This window comes from Amborella trichopoda, chromosome 9, assembly GCF_054954075.1.
Source record: "Amborella trichopoda isolate Santa Cruz 75 chromosome 9, AtrichopodaSantaCruz75HAP2 v2.0, whole genome shotgun sequence".
In the NCBI taxonomy this organism is placed as follows: domain Eukaryota; kingdom Viridiplantae; phylum Streptophyta; class Magnoliopsida; order Amborellales; family Amborellaceae; genus Amborella; species Amborella trichopoda.
In genome coordinates this window covers 43,629,929-43,647,641 of record NC_142344.1, presented here as the reverse complement: position 1 = coordinate 43,647,641, position 17,713 = coordinate 43,629,929, and the positions used below count along the sequence as shown (strand labels likewise).

The following is a 17,713-nucleotide window of genomic DNA, read 5'->3' as shown; positions in this document are numbered from 1 at the left end:
TGTCAACGGGTTTGAGTCCCTGCTTCTCAGTTTCTTTCAATAGATCTAATACATATTTCCTTTGAGCAATGAATAATACGTTTTTTGAATGTACTACTTCAATGTCAAGAAAATATTTTAGTTGACCAAGATTCTTGATGTTAAATTTCTTGTGAAGATAAAATGATGCTTTCTTTATCATTACTTGTAATGATAATATCGTCAACATTAATGAGTACAACTATTGTACATGAAGTTTCTCTTTTTGTGAACATCGAAGAATCAACTGAACTTCTAAGAAATCCGGCACTCGTTATGGCTCTGCGAAGTTTGACATACTATATGCGACGTGATTGTTTAAGTTCATACAAAACCTTATTTAATTTGCATGCAAGACCTTTCTCATTTTCTTTAGAATAGCTTGGAGGAAGACTTATATAAATTTTTCTGTAAGGTCACTATGTAGGCAGGCATTTTGAACATCCATCTAATGTAGATGCCACTCATAATTAACAACGATAGACAAAAGAATACAAACAATATTCATCTTCACAACTCCTGCAAAAGTCCCTTTATAGTCGACTCCATAAGTTTGGATAAAGCATTTGGCCACCAACCTGGCCTTATGTCTCTCAACAGACCCATCACTATTATATTTGACTTTATAAACCTATCTATATCCAACTGCTTTCTTTCTTTTAGATAGATTGACAATGTCCCAAGTATGGTTCTTGTCAAGTGCTTGAGGTTCATCTTTCATGGTCTTCCTGCACACAAGTTTAAAAATATCATTTTGAAAATTGGTTACTTTAGAATTCTTAAAAATAAAACTCAAAAAGCAAAATAGCTAGGAGAGATATTTTCATAGGAAATATGATTTTGAACATGATAAAAAACTACACGGTAAGTATAAAAATCTTGAAGCCCACAGGAAGGTTGAGAGATACGAGAAGACCTGCGCAAGGAGAATCATATGGGGCCACGACCACGATAAAGTCTTCTTCTTCTAAATCAATTTAGTGAGTTTTAAGAGGTATCTTCAGCTTCATCATGAATTGTTCCGGGTGTATTAGACACATCATTGGTACTAATATTAGACAATGGCAAACGACCTGTTGAACACTCCCCTTGCGTCCTATTTTCCAAATCACTCTCCAATGTGTCATGGAAATATGATTTTGTTTCAACAAATTGAATATCTCTGGAAATATGCATTTTTTCGGTTATAGGATCATAATATTTGTACCCCTTTTGAGTAAAGGAGCATCCAAAAAGGATACATTTATTGGAATGTTTATCAAGTATATCCCGGTTGTGCCCAGCCACATGAACATAAGACACACATCCAAATAATCACAAATGGGCAAATCAATTTTTCTATTTTTAAAAATTTCAAAGGGAGATTTATCCTTAAGAATTTTACTTGGAAGTTTGTTAATCAGATAGCAAGCAATGAAAACAACTTCATACAAATAAATTTTTGGAACATGCATATGAAACATCAAGGACCTTATAGCGTCCAAAATGTGTCTATTTTTTCATTCAACAACTCTATTATGCTGAGGTGTTCCAACACATGATGTTTGATGTATAATACCTAGATTCAATAAATGCTTAGAAAGAACTTTGTTCATATACTCTATGCTATTGTTAGTTTGCAGAATTGTAATTTTGCCATTGTATTGAGTAGAAATCAGTTTGGAAAATTCTTTGAATACAGGGAAAACTTTTTTTTATTTCAATAAATATACCTAAGTAGCATGAGACCAATTATCAATAAAAGTAATAAAATATTTAAAGCCGGTATAAGAATCAACGAGGACGAGTCCCCACATATTAGAATGTATCAAATAAAATGGTTCTTTTGAAACATGAATAAAAGACTGGCAATGAACTCTTGTCTTTTTTGAGAATTACAAACTTTATAAGAATGTGAGTTTAAAGATAGAGAGGGCATTAAAAATTTTAAAACTTTATCTAAGGGGTGTCCAAATCTCCAATGTTATAATTTATAAATATTAGAATTATCTTGACTGACGATCAAAGCCTTATTCTTTTGATTAAATAAATATAGCTCATGAGACAGTCTTCCTTCACCAATCTTCCTCCTCGTGGCCCGGTCTTAGAAAGTCATAGAGTTGGGAAAAAAAAATAACATTGCAATTCATACTTTGAGTAATTCTATTGACATACATCAAGTTAGAGAAAAATGATGGTATAAAAATAACTTCAGAGTTATAAAACTTGGAGAAGAACTTGGTCTTACGAATACCATGGACATGAATCAATGAACCATTAGTAATAGACACATGGTTCATATTTTCATTATTTTTGAGGTTGGATAGACATTGTAAATTACCAGTCATATGATCTGTGAACCCTGAGTCTATCATCCAAGGAAAAGTGTTACAGGAAGACATGAAAGCATAAAAGCTACTTGTGTATGGGAATGAAGAAGAAGAAACCTGTGTGGAGGAAGAACCAATATTGTTACTTGGTTGTTGATAATGATCACAGTTGCAGTGATGATTTTGAGTTTGAATTGTTGCGGTTTGAGCAATAGATCTGTCGGCGGTCCTATTAGTAATGGTCTTTAAGTACGGGTATAATACCCAACACATGCCTTCACATATCCTATATTGTTGTAGTGATCACATCTAAGATACCGTCTATTACTACGGCCCCTTCAACCATCGCAATAATTATTAAAACCTCTACCTCCACCATTATTTTAAGGCCTTTTTGTTTCATATTTATCATTATTCGCAACCAAGGAAGATTTCTAAACATTTTCTTCTGAGGTTTTGAAATCGATATTCATGATTTTTTTCTTAGTTATGTGTCCAAATTTAAACTTTAAAAAAAAAAAACGAGAAACAACTTTCGACGAAACAAAATAATTAAGCCCATTCAAAGAGACAATTGTAAGTTTCATACTAGAGCTAGGTTTTGAGTCTTCCATTACAAGAGATAAAAGGAATTGGAATAATGACTTGATAAGTAGAAAAATAAGGTACAGCCAATTCCGCTTTGATCTCACACTCCAAGAACATCCAAGTGCCCTTTGCAAATCACGTTTGCAGACATGCAAACCCTCAAAATTAGCATCTCGTCAACTTACAAAACTTGCAAAACCTCTACCCTTGCATCTCGTCCAAGTTACATAACTTGCAAACTCGAGACACAAGATGCAATTAATGGGATGCAAGATGCAAAAATAATGGCACGCCAATAGCAAGATGAAATCAGCGGGATGTAAGCTGCAGTAATATGGTACACCAACAGCAAGATGAAATCAATGGATGAAATATGCATGCAAGATACAACGGGACAGTCTACCTCCGTAAAAAAAAATCTCCACGACCAAGAGAGATGAAGAAAGCATTGGTGAGCAACGGACCGCTATTCATAAATCGGCTTCCTCTGATACCATGTAGAATTTACAATAAGGAAGTAGCAACAAGAGAGAGAGAAAAATCTATAAGACATTTACATAGTTCGGCTATGGTGCCTACGTCCACAGAGGGTAAACCAGTATCTCATTCATGGGGATTACTCTGGTTTATCAGAGCTTTATAAAGTTATAATTCTTGTCTTTTAGGAAACAATCTCACTACAATAGTAATCCCACAAAATAAAAAACTCAATATAGGGAACTTAATATGTTGTAAGATAGGAACTCAATATTTGGTTTCTATAGCGGTCAACAGACTTCTTCCCTGGGACTCATCTAGGGTACCCATTGATCCCACTTCACACAATCCTTTAAGAGTTCGAGGAGAGAGGTGGTTGACAATTTCTAAAATAAATTGTCGAAAGATCTTAAAATTTTGAAAAATAACATTGAATTTTTTTTTTATTTATTTTTAAGGTTTTTGTTCTAGATGGTGTTATAATGAATTTATATATATATAAATAAATATTTTTTTTTTTAATTTTTCCTCTAAGAACTTGAATTCATTTTGCTTGTTTCTCAATTTTTCTGAAAAGAAAACCTCAAAGTTATAATGAGTTTTCTTTTATTATAATATCTAATGTTATGTTCAGTTATGCTAGGGTTTCTCACTAGATTGTTTATCTAACGATCTAGATAGATTTTTTTTGTTAGATTTTTTCTTGCTTGGTTCTCTATTTTACTGAAAATATGCCTCAAATTATGTAAGAAATTTGTAATAAAAATGCATAAGTATTACAATTAAATTTTTCACGGTTCTTTTAAATATTATGTTAATTGATTTAGATAATTTTTTGTTATGTTTCCCTTATTTAGTATAAATTAAATTTTTGTTTGTTTGGCTTTGCATTTATTTGATAAAAGCCTGCGTTTTAAAAAATTTAATTGATAAAATATTTTGCTTTTTGGTTAATTTACAATTTAACATACTTACGATTAATTTTAGAGAAAATATCTCTACAGACCCTATTTTTAGCTTTCATTTCTTTCTAAACCCAAGATTTCAAAACCTATCTTCTAAACCCCTAGATAACTTGATCGATTTTTAGTCCAATTTTTAGTCCAACAAAATTTAAAAATACATATTTTCTACCCTTCTCTCTCCTCACGTGTTTTACTCTCTTTCTCTCTATTTAAATCTCCCAAACCCCCCTCTCTCTCTCTCCGTTTTTCTCCATCCTCTCTCTCTCTCGTGCTTTCCTAAATCCTTCTTTCTTCATTTTTCCCATCCTTTTTCTCTCTCCTCATGCTTCCTCAAATTTTACTCACTCCTATGATTCCCTAAATCCCTCTCTCTCCTCATGCTTCCGCGAATCTCTCTCTCCTATATTCCCCCAAATCTCTCTCTCTCTCTCCATTTTTCTCCATCCTCTCTCTCTCTCTCTGAATTACAATTATTCTCTCACCCCAAATCACAGCAACTAAAGCTTTTATTTGCCCATGTCATATGGCCAAGGCTTATGAGTAGGTAAGCCACCATTCTTATGTTCATTCATAGGCATAACTTTGACTCTGTGTGATTAGGTCCATTGACGATTTTCCCTTTCCAAATTCTCACTTGTCTATTGATAAGTTGGAATAAACCCATCTCAGGAAACTCAATCCATTTTGATAAAGTTAAGATTCCAGTGATACAATGTTATAGGGAATTTCAAGAGAATAGAATAACACAGTAAAACCAATGTCGTAAGCCACCTATAAGCCCTAATCAGAACAATCTCTTTATATAACCTTTTTCTGGCAAAAAGAGGCTTGGAAAAGAACCTGTGTTCCAACTTTCTTGCTCTATCTCCTTAGTTCCAATTCTTTTTCTCTCTAGCTCCTTTGTTCCAAGAAGTCTCTCAAGTTTGATGATGGTTCTCTTCTTGGCTGTTATTATTGTATGAGCGGTTGATAGTTCCTTCATTGATGATGCAGTCATGGCATGAAAAAAACGATGGAATTATGGCATTGGTTTCCCTTTAAAAACACACCAGAATCTGATACACTCAGCCACTCCAAAGCCTGAAGCCCTCTAAAATCTAACCCACATGGCTGTTTCTCCGGTTCTGAAACTTTAACCATTGAAGCTCTTTAATGGAGCTCTGAAATGGGATAATTTTTCCCAAAAAACCAGTAGAAATCCTGGAATGCAAAGCTTGTGAAGAAACTCCATTTAACAAGCAGTCCTCTTGAAAACCAACTTCAATGGTTAGGATTTCAGAGCAAGGGATGGTGGTTGGGTATAGGGTGGAGAGAGAGAGATGGGAAAGAGCTCGACTAGAGAGAGCGAGAGAGATGGGGGAGCCTGACTAGATAGAGAGAGAGAGAGCTTATTGTCAAAAAAAAAAAAGCAGAGACAGAGAGAGAGCTTTGTAGGTGTTGGCAGTTCACGGCTGTGTTCTTGGGTGGAGAGAGCGAGATGGAGAGGATGGCGAAACGGAAGAGAGATAAAGAGTTGGGGGAGATAGGGAGAGAGGTTTGGGAGGTTGATTTGGGAAGAGAGAAAGGGAACATTAAAGAGAAAGAGGGTTTAGAAAATAATGTCTTTTTAAATTTGCTTGGGCTAAAATTTTTGGTAAAAAATGAATAAACTATGTCTAGAGGATTAGAAGATATAATAGAGCGAATTTATCTGCAGTAAGATAAGTATTACAACCTTAGGTCTATGGAGAAATGAAAGTAAAAAACAAGATCTATAGAGATATTTTCCTTTAATTTTACTATTTCAAAAAATTGAAACCGTAGACTTCCCAATCGTTGGTGGGGTGGCGCTTGGAACGATGGTGGCCAAGATGACTGCTAGTCATCATATCATTCCTTTTGGTTTTTATATCGTATGTTTTGATTTATTTAAGAGTAATGATCCTATGAGACCCTCCCACACTTATGTGTGCAGAACCCCAAAAGATCACTATTAAATATGGCATAGATCTTTAGAAAAGTCAAGTCTCATGCCCATGTGGTAATTTTTTTAAAGATCTGTGCCATATTTAATGGTGATCCTTTGAATTCCTACATACACGGATGTGGGAGGGTCTCATAGGATCATTACTCTTTATTTAAATAAGATATTAATATTTAATTAATAATATAGATATTACTATTGAGATTTGCTGCATTTTTTATTGTAAAATAACTATGTGACACTCAGATAGGAACCATAATCTTGGCATTGACAGCCATTTGACAATTTTATCAAAATGTGTAACATATTTATCAAAGGGCGTTGTTTATATAAGGTGGCCCATAAGGTGCACCTCCAAACGTTATAAAAATTTGGAGCTCCGTCCAAAACTCTTATAAAGCCGTTCAAATTTGTGTCTAAAAAATTCATAGGTTAAGCAAATAGGTAAACACTTGAAAATTATGAATTGATGATATAAATAATTTGTTACTACGGGCACTATGTTTAAGACTTGTGTAGATGACCCTTCTGAAATTAGATTTATTTTAGAGCCCTAAAACCCTGGTGTACGCCCTAACCTAATACATCTTAGGAAACACCAGACCGTAGTCAACAGGAAACCCTAGTCAGCCTGAGGAATATTCCTTAAATATACTATAAAACTTAATAGGCCAAGCAAAAATAGTCTAAAAAATCCACAAAATAGGAATATTCTGTACAGAGCATGAACAGTCTAAAGATTTTGTCAATACAAAAGTATTTGTTGTATCGGGACCAAAAAATGGGCCAGGGATTTGGACGTGTCACTAGGCTCAATAGGCCAAGCAACACGCCTCGGGTCGTTTGCACGTGGGTGGGCCACATTTGCTTTCGATCATCTTTTTATTTTAGAGGATTTTTTTTTTTTTTAATTTAAAAAAAGATCAGTGATTTCGTGCAATAGTTGTATCATAGTATAATGCAACAACACTTCTAGAAAATCATGTTTGTGATATTTGTATGACTCGAATGGAAAAAGGTTCTATACTTCCCATACATCATAGAAGATCTATGCTTCTCCTACTATCCAGCCGTCAAATTTTGATCAAGAGAGCTACTCACCGTTTGATCTTAGATCCGATATCTCAAATTATTTTATTTTTAGTTTTTTTTGTACAAATTGCATGAATATGAAATTTTGTATGTGTCATCTTCTCATTGGGGCGAACCTATAAAAAATATTTTTTCGATAAAATATAATGACCAAAATAGCCCTTGAATCTTTTAGAGTTATTTTGGTCATTTTATTTTATTGAAAATATTTTTTTAATATTTTTCACTAGTGCGAGTTTAATAAAGGATTGGACATCCAAAATTTGGTGTCAAAATAGTTTATATAAAACAATTAAAAATAAAATAGTGTAGAGACGAGCTTGCCCTTACCCTTAACAAATACACTGGTATCAATCTAATTTCACCTCGAACTTGTCAACCAAGAGGTAATAAAACTTGTCGACCAAGATAGAGGTAATAAAAAATGAAGGCAAAGTTTACAAACACAATATGGACAGATGGAACACACCACTAAGAAAATTGAGTACCCATATTAATGAAATAAAATACAAGGGATACAAACTAAGAAAATAGGACTCCCCATCTCTCCCTCTCTTGATGGATTGCACTGGCTAATATTAAAACTTTTAATTTAGCTTTACCTTTGTAGGCGTCTAGGTTAGGCTTTCTTATGGTTCAAGTCTAATAAGAACTTTTCTAAAAAATTATGAAATTCAGGGATAAATTTAGTTATTCCATAAGAAGGCTTGAAGAGACACCACTGCACAACTGGATGAGCTAATACGACCCTGATAACTGAGGACCAAAGTGAGACTCTTAGGAGCATGGAACTGCCCCTTTAGCCGTTGAGTGGAGCTGGCCCTAAAACTAAAGGGAGTGGACTATGAATACATGGAGGAGGATCTCAAACACAAGACTTCCCTTCCTCTGGAGTCCAATCCTGTACACAAGGAGGTCCCTGTTCTATTGCATGGAAAAAAAACAGGTGATTGGATCGCTTGTAATCATCGAATACATTGATGAAACATGGCCAGGTAATCCCATCTTGCCTGAAGATCCACATGAAAGAGCTAATGGTCGGTTTTGGGCTAAATTCATTGGAGATAAGGTAGAGTTTACAACTCTTTTAACATTGAATCCATTTATTAGTGCTCCAAAGTAGTATCGAGTTATGGACCCGGTTTCTATGCGGTCAAGCCCGTATATGTAGAAATGCGGGCCCCTTGATAATTCTATTTTTGAGATGGATTTTAAGACTTAAATTTTGTAGACATGTAATGTCTAAAATGGAGAATATGAATATGAAAAAATAAATAAATTTTAAAAACTAAAAATAATAATTCTAGCAAGAAAACATTTGGACCTTTAGTTTCTATTATTTTTAGATGGAACACCTACTTGTATCCATATTTAAGATAGATGCTATACACTTTCTGAACCGCATAAGTAGAAATGTGGGTCAAGGCCGCATGAAACAATTTTCCTGGAGTTATTGCTACGGTTTTGAGTACAAACTTTTTATGCAAATATTTCTGGTATGGGATTTTCTACAAAGATATCATTTATCGTTTGTACATGGAGGTCACAATAATTCGTGTCTCTTAAATTTTAAATGGTTGGTTGCCATAAAATAATTGAATAAATACAAAGTTCCAAAAAAAATTCCCGGACTTCGTGACTCACCCCAAGCCATCAAATTTGATATTTAATGAGTGGGGTAACTAAATATGAGGAATATATTGGTAATAAGTTGGTGATATATGCAAGAGATATTTGGAAAATCTGTTTTTATTTTGTTGTTATCTTGTAAAATTATATTTAATACTCAATGAATGAAATAATGGGCAAGACTGAATGCCCTTCAACCGTGGATGTAGGTCTAAGAGACTGATGTTTACGTTCCTATCTATACCGATCCTTGGGATGAGATCTGCTCAAATCTTTGTAAGAACTAACTGAGTTATTTTTGAAAAGGTAGAGAGAGTGGGATCGCTTGAATTATGGGCTCAGAAAAATCCCAAATCTATACACACCCAGTGTTTTTCTGAGTTCACTGGCAACAACAGCTCCAAATCTGTATTTTGACCTAAAATACGCTTTTAAATTTAATTTAATTAATCATAATTTAATTTTCATAAAAAAATAAAATAAATCAGAGAATTAAATGAAGAAAAACAAATTAAATTAAGCAAAGAAATAGATACTTACCTCTAGGGACCCGAAACCCGGAGTTTCGAGCTTGGATCGGGACGTTCTTTTGATTTGCGCCACCATCTCCTTTTGTGGATACCTTATATTTATTGGAATTAGTACATCTAAGGTTCTTGGGCCTAGATCTAGGGTTCCTAAGGCTGGAGGAAAGGCTGAGAATTTTAGGTAGGGTCTACCTAGGTTTTTCTTTAGATCAGAGGAGATTTTTCTTAGTTTTCTAAGGGTTTTGAGATCTCCTAATTTTTAACTAAGGGTTTTGGGATATTTTAAGGTTAAATATGAATTATGAGATTTCCTGTGATTTTTTTTGATTTTTTCCTAATTTTTTTAGGAATTTTCTAAAAGTTTTTTTTTTTTTTGGTATTTTTGGGCTATTTTTCTAATTTTAAAAATTTCTATGGGATTTCGTGATCTCTTTTCTCCTCTCCCTTTTTCAAGATTTAGCCTTATCTAATTAAAGAAAACACATTTGCTGTATCATCAGGTCGTGTCTGGGCCTGCTGGGCCGCGTCGCGGTTTGGCCCCGACACTTAGGTCTCGCAGGGGCTAAATCATTATTTGGTGTATTTTTTTATCCGTATGTCCGATTCAGGCGATTCTTGAACTGTTGGAAAACTCTCGGGGTCTACTTCAATTTGGGATAGGGTTTCAGTAGTTTTGGGACAATTATATTGGGTCTAGGTTACTTATGATCTCAAAATCGAGATTTTTAAAAGTTCCCTTAGCCAAACTTTCGAGTGGGGTGTCTACTACCAAACCACGTCAAGCTTTCTTCTTCTTCTCAATTCTTCTACATGGTATCAGAGCATGATCATGCACGATGTTTTCCTCTCTAGAAAGGATCTCGTCCGCAAACTACATCAAGCTTTTTTCTTCTAAAGGTCCGTAAAGCTTCGCCTTCCCTTACTTGCACCATCATTGAGATTTGGCACTTTCTCTTATTTGCACCATCATTGAGATCTGGTGCCTTCCCTTGTTGCAAAAGCTTTTGCACCTTCTCTTAGTTGCACTTTTTTCAGAGGCTTGAAGGGTTTGAATACACGTCTTCAAGGAGACCTATGTCATTGGCCAATGAGACTACTAGTTTGTAGAGTAGGAAATATTATCCTTTTTTCTAATGATAAGCCATATGAAGTTTTTTATATTCCTTCTTTTCCTTTGAATCTTTTGTTCGTTAGTCAAATCACAAAAGTCTATAATTGCTTGGCTATGTTTTCTGCTGACAATGTTGTCTTTCAGGATCGGGTATCTAGGAAGAAACTTGGTGAGGGTAACCAATCACATGGGTTGTACATATTGGATCAAACCTCGAAAAGGTTTTTTTCCAAGAAAAGTGCAATCTGAGGACAATACTTGGCATTGCATATTAGGACATCAAACTGATAGGATTTTGAAGCAGGTGGTCTCTAGTATTAATGCGTCTTTTGCAACTTGTGAAGTCTGTCAGTATGCTAAACAGACCAGATTTCCATTTCAAAATTATGATAAAATCAGTAAAAATAACTTTGATATCATTCATTCATAATTATGGGGACCTGCTCCAGTAGATTCTTTTTTTGGTTTTAGATATGTGTGTTTTAAGGTATTTTTCAAAACTTGTCTCTCTAAGACGAATAAGGGGGAAGCCAATTGCGACCTATGCCCACGGGTGCCAAAATGTCAGCGGACCACAAAATCATTATTGAAATAAAGTGATCCAGTGTGAATTTTTGAAAGGCAATAGATTGGTTCCAAAAGGCATGTAGGGCTAGCACTTGACTCTCTAAGAACCCCTGCTACGTTTTGTCGTGATCCGACGACGTTAAAGTGGATTAGAGGCAAAACTAGTTTTCAGATTTGGCCTCTAACATGCTGTAAATACATCGTATAACTATAGCCCTACCACCGGAGCGTCAGATGAATACCAGACCACTTTTGTTTGATTCAAAAGGTTCTTAAACCTCCATATATCAAATTTCAGCTTATTCAGAAATTTCTGGACTATTTTGTGGCAAACTTACCCAAAAAGGGTGGGTTACACACTATTGTGGTACACCCTCGGTAAACCAGTTTCCATAAATGGAAACTCTGTAATATGATTTCTGGATCATCTTTGAAGGGTCATAACATCTTCATCTTAAGCCGAATCAAGCTCAAATTTCAGGATAATCTTCGTCTCATCGGCGTGCACGTTTTGATATGTGGCACGACCCATGACACGAGCCGAGAGGGAAGAAATCTTATAGAGAAGTTGCTTAAGAAAAACTCATGTGTTGCAGATTTTTAGAAGAAGGAGATCCCTTCAATGAAATGGTCACATCATGAAGCCCCGATGTCGGATCGGCTTGAAAGTGGGTCCGTTATGACCGTGAGGTCGAGGGCTTTGATTCGAGCTAAGCATCACACATGATGAATGGAAAAAAAAACAATATTTTGAGGTTCCAAGAGAGGCATTTTCCTGTGACTGGAATCGTTATTCCGACAGGTTCCCCAATTCAGAAAGTGACGATCTGGTCATCAAATCTAGCCATTCTTGTCACGAAATGATCGTGGCGACTTCCTTGTTGTTCTACGATAGAAAGTTCGAAGCAAAACATCAAGATATGAGCGAAATCTAAGATCTAAGAACACAAATTTATCATCTTTTGCTGGATTTCGTTGAAGGCCCAAAACTTCGATTCACGAATTAAAATGCATATCAAAACGATCGCCTCGTCGAGGTCATCTCTTTCGCGGTATTCTTTTCGCTGGAAAGTTGTCGGAAGGACCCGAAATGAGCCCCAAAAATCATCATGGTTCATGGCCACTTTTTGGGGACCATCTTGTCATTTGGAAGATTGTAGGTAGGGGCAAAATAGTCATTTTGTCCCAAAAACGGGATTCAAATTTAAGTTATAAAAAAATTATTTTCTAGCAAATTTAGTTAGTTTTGAGCATCCATGCTTGCTTCAAAGGGATTGCTATATAAACATTTGTAACCCTAAGTTCAAAAGAGAGAATTAATAATATTTGACCCCGTAAGCTCAAGATTTTCAATTGAGTTTTCCCTTGGTTTGAAATATTTTTCTCTATCCCCTTTCACCTAAAGAGAGGAGAGAGAAAACTTTTCCCATACCCCTAGAACTTCTCACTCCTCACTTGGAATCTCCCACTTCTTACTTGAAACTCTCCACTCCCAACCTAGCCACCGATCTGAGCCAAGGAGCTCACTAGGTAACCCTTCACCCCTTCTCTCTTTTCTTCTTTCTTTCTCTCTCTTCTCACTTTTTCTCTTTCTTCTCTCTTCTTCTCTTCTCTCTCTTTCTTCCCTTTCTTCTCTCTCTCTCATCACCAACCGGACGACAACCTACTCTTCTCCCTTTCTCTCTCTTCCTCCTCCTTACTCTCTCTCTCCCTCCTGACCGAGATGACGATCTAGCTGCCAGTCATCTTCTCTCTCTTCTTCTTTCTCCTTCTTTATCTCTCTTTTTCATATCTCTCTCCTTCTCCCTATTCTTCTTTCCCTCTCTTTTCTTCCTTCTTCTTTCTCCCACTGCCCTTCTCCTTCTTTTTCTTTCTCTCTCCCTTTCTATCTTCTCCCTTCTCCCTCTCTCTCTTATTCTTCCTCACACTGTCTCTCCCTCGATCGGGACGCCGGCTTAGCCGTCGGTCCTTCCCTCTTTCTCTCGCTCTCCCTTCTTCTTCTTCATCCCTCTTTCTCTCTCTCCCTTCTTTCCCTCACTGTCTCTCAACCCGGATGGCGGCTTAGCCGCCGGATCCCCCTCTCTGTCTCCTTTCTTCTCTCTCTCTTCTCCCTATCTCGTTCTTCTCTCTTTCTGTCTCCCTATCCTTCTTTCTCTTTTCCCCCTTTTCTCTCTCTCTTCCCTCTCTTTTCTTCCTCCTCAAATACTCTCTCTCCTGACTGAGACGGTGGCCTAGCATCGGTCCCCCTCTCTCTTCCTTCTTCTTCCTCTCTCCCTCTTCTCTTCCTCACTCTCTCTCCTTCCTCTTTACTCTTATTCTCCCTTCCGACCGAGACGGCGGCTTAGCTCCGGTCCTCTTCTCTCTTTCTTCTTCCTACTCTTTCTTTCTCTCTCTTTTCCCCTCTCCTTCTCCTTCTTCTTTTTCTCTCTCTTTCTACCTTCTCCCTCTCTCTCTTCTTCCTCCTCACACTCTCTCTCCAAATTGAGATGCGGCCTAACTGCCGGTCCCTCTCTCTCTCTTTTTTCTTCTTCTTTCTCTCTCTTTCCCTCTTCTTTACTCTCTCTCTCCTCTTTACTCTATCTTTCACTCTCCCAACTCTCTCTCTCCTACCTCTTTACTCTCTCTTTCCCTCCTCTTTACTCTCTCTCTCCCTTTCTCTTCCGTTCGTTCTCTTTCTCTCACACACTCTCTCTCCCTCATTCTCTTTCATTCTCTCTCGTCCTCCCACTCCCCTCTTCCTCATCTTCTCTCTCTTTCTTCCCTATCCTCTTTCTCCCTCTTGTCTCCCTTCTTTTCCTCTAACTCCCTACTTCTTTAACACCCGTATTATCTCTTCTACCTACAACATTCTATCATATTTATCTATTTATTTATTTACTCATTTGTTGACTTATATGATACCATTTGGAAAAATGGTACCAAAAGGCTGCCAAATTAACAAACAATTTCGTATCACCCCATCTTTCTATATACATATCTTTCTAATGGCAAGTCAGGGTCTTCCGTCCCACTTGTGTGGCAACCTTATGTGTGTGTGTTCATGAGCTGCAGAGTACAAGCAAGGAGGATAGAGCCGAACCAGCCTCAAGCTAGGGGGCTTTTCGTCATGATCTAAGAGGGCGCCCGCAAACGCCTAAGCGTGTTACGGACCCATCGTGAGGTAGGTCCCACCTCACAACCCATAATCTTCTCTCATTAGTTGGTACATGTCTGCATGTGCACCTCACGCACCGTGGTTCCTGAGAGAGCAATCTCGAGCTGGACCTGAATCCGGGTCCCCGCGCGGTCATCTGACCCGACAAGATCGAGGCCCAACCAATGTGCTTTCTTTTATCGATGATAGAACTTGTTATGTTTGGATTTATTTATTGAAGTTTAAGAGTAACGTTTTCATTTCCTTTAAGGAATTCCATTCCATGATAAAAAATTAATTTGTTGCTAAGGTGAAAATTTTTAGAACTGATAATGGCACAAAATATACAAATACATCTTTTCCTTCATATTTGATGGATCATTGGATCATTCATCAGATGTCATGTGTAGAAACTCCTCAACAAAATGGAATTGATGAGAGGAAAAATAGGCATCTTCTTTAAGTAACATGCGCCTTACTTTTTTAAATGAATGTTTTAAAATCATATTTGTATGAGGGTATTCTTACTGCTTGTCATCTTATAAATTGACTGCCGACTAGAATCTTTGACAATAGAAGCCCCTATGAAATGTTGCATGGTTTCCCGCCTACTGTTATTCATTTAAAGATATTTGATTGTGAATATTTTGTGCATTTATCCCAAAACCATAGAGATAAACTTGCTAAGCGGTTTATTAAATGTATATTCATGGGATATTCACTTACCAAAAAGGGTTACAAATGCTATGACATAAAAACCAGACAAATGTATGTTTCACGAAATGTTGTCTTCAACGAACAAATTCCTTATTTTCGATCCAATAAGCCTAAGTGGAAGATTACAAGACAACCTCCACCCAAGATCTCTAAAAAATGGATGGTCCTAATTCTAGAGTCGAAGTAATTAAGAGTATTATACCTAATCAGGAATTACCTCAAGATTCCATTCGTGATACACCACAAAAATCCAACCAGGAAGTTCAATCAAATGAATTTCAAAGGGAAATAATTACTGAAGACTTTCAGCCAAGGCGTTATAGTCGTATTAGTCAACCTCCTCCTAATTTAAAGAATTATTATACATATCATGTCAAGGACAACAATCACAAAATTTGCTACCCATTGAAAATCAAATAGATTTGAAGAAATTATCTCCTAAATATTGTGTCTTTTATACTAAAATTTCCTCAACTAAAGAACCCACTAGCTTTGAGGAAGCTAATTCAAATGAAATATGAAAGACTGCTATGAAAGAGGAACTTGTTACTTTAAAGAAAAATCATACGTGGGATGTCGTTACTCTTCCTAAATAGATAAAACCAGTTGGCTGCAAGTGGGTCTATAAAACGAAATACAAAAGTGATGGAACTATTGAGAGATACAAAGCAAGATTTGTTGTAAAGGGATTCACCCAAACCTTTGGTGTTGACTACAAAGAAACATTTGCTCTTGTAATCAAAATGATTACTGTGAGGATTTTATGTTCTATTGTTGTAAATAATGACTGACATTTATATCAACTACATATAAAAAATGATTTTTTGCATGGAGATTTGGAAGAAGAAGTTTATATGAACTCCCTCCTGGTCATCTTCAAGAAGGCAACAAAACTCTGGCTTGCAAGCTCAAGAAAGCAATCTATGGGCTTAAATAGTCCCCCAAGACATGGTTTGCAAAGTTACCTCAAGCTCTCATTGATATAGGGTTTTCTCAGAATAATGCTAATTCATCTATGTTTGTAAAAAGAAGGCAAACCGGGAATGTTATGGTCTTGATCTATGTTGATGACATTGTTATAACAAGAAGTGATTCAAAAGCCATAACAAAATTGAAAGGTTACCTCCATACGAAGTTTGATATTAAAGATTCGGGAAAACTCAAATATTTTCTTGGAATTGAGGTTTTGTTACTCTCATAGAGGAATTTTTATATCCCAAAGGAAATATGTTTTAGACCTTTTATGCGAAACTAGCAAGTTAGGGTATAAACCTATTAATACTCCAATCGAGACAAATTATAAAGCCAGCATAGACTCAAGCAAAACTTTGGAAGATATTGGGATGTTTCAACGTTTGGTTGGTTGAATTATTTATCTCACTGTCACTAGACCCGATATTGCTTATGCGGTGAGTATGGTAAGTCAATTCATGCATTCTCCAAAAACTACTCATCTTGAAGTTGTCAATCAAATTTTAAGGCACCTTAAATCTCAGAGACCGTGAATGTAGGTCTAAGAGACTGAACCATGTAAAGCTTTCTTCTTCTCAATTTCTTCTACAGATTGTGACATCGATTTATAAAATATGGGAAAGTATAAAATGAGACCATTTACCTTTTATACAAGGTGGTCACAATAGTCTTGATCATTGGATGTAAAGTTGGGTGGCTGCAATTATTCAATTGATCAAGCTCAAACTTCAAAAGAAATTTTCTCGAACTTTGTGACAAATCCAAGCTTTCAAATTCCACATCAAATGGTTGTAAATAATTGTTACCATCTTGTATAAAAAGTAAATGGTCTCATTGTATACAATCCCATAAAATATAAATGGTCTCTTTGTAGAGAATCCCTATTGTTTTACCTTATAAATAATACGAAAATTTCCCTAGCAAGTTTCATATGATTTTGTTTCTTGTAACAATATGCACCATGGGAACAACAAGAGAAGTCTATTAAGGATGCGAAAGAAGCCGAACAAACTTTTGAGAGGGGTCTCAAGGGGAAGTTCTTTAGTGGAGAAACGATTGGGCTTGTGGACATTGTAGGTGTCATACACAGCATGTGGATTTTAGAATTGGAAGAGGCAATGGGGGTGCGAATATGCCCCATTTCATGAAATGAATTGAAGATTTTGCAAATATTGAGGTTGTTAAAGAGAGCATGCCACCCCTTGATAAGCTCACCACCTTTTTCAAAAGTTATTATGAGACCATGCTTGCTCCTAAGCTTCCTCCTAATTAAGGATTTCAATGTGGCATTAATCTTTAAAGACATGCTACTTTTTATTTAATGCGACTCTTGTTTGTTTCACAATAATAGGTTTCCACATATTAGCATGTCCTCTTTTCTTTTCTTGACTGGCAAGCACGGGATTGTAACCTACGACCTTTCATGTAATGAGGGCAGTTTGAAATCTTTTGTGTGAGAGGGACATAAACTAGATTAGTATCATGTACGTTATCTGATTTGGTTATGGGATTGTATACTATGAGAACATTTAGCATGTAATCATCTTATGTGAAATCTAATAGCTGGGGTGTGTCACAAAATTCACAAAAATTTATTTTGAAGTTTAAGTTTGGTCAATGGAATAGATACAACTATTTAATTTCA

General features: G+C 36.1%; 1 protein-coding gene across 1 annotated transcript in view; it reads left to right on the top strand.

Annotated features, from left to right (window-relative positions):
• Positions 1-2,428: 2,428 nt before the first annotated feature.
• LOC18439002 (putative glutathione S-transferase) overlaps positions 2,429-17,713 on the top strand; it is a 75,487-nt gene continuing 60,202 nt past the window's right edge. The window contains 3 exon segments of the mRNA XM_006849176.2: positions 2,429-2,529; positions 8,174-8,357; positions 8,359-8,486. Coding sequence (XP_006849239.2) covers positions 2,429-2,529; positions 8,174-8,357; positions 8,359-8,486 — 413 coding nt within the window.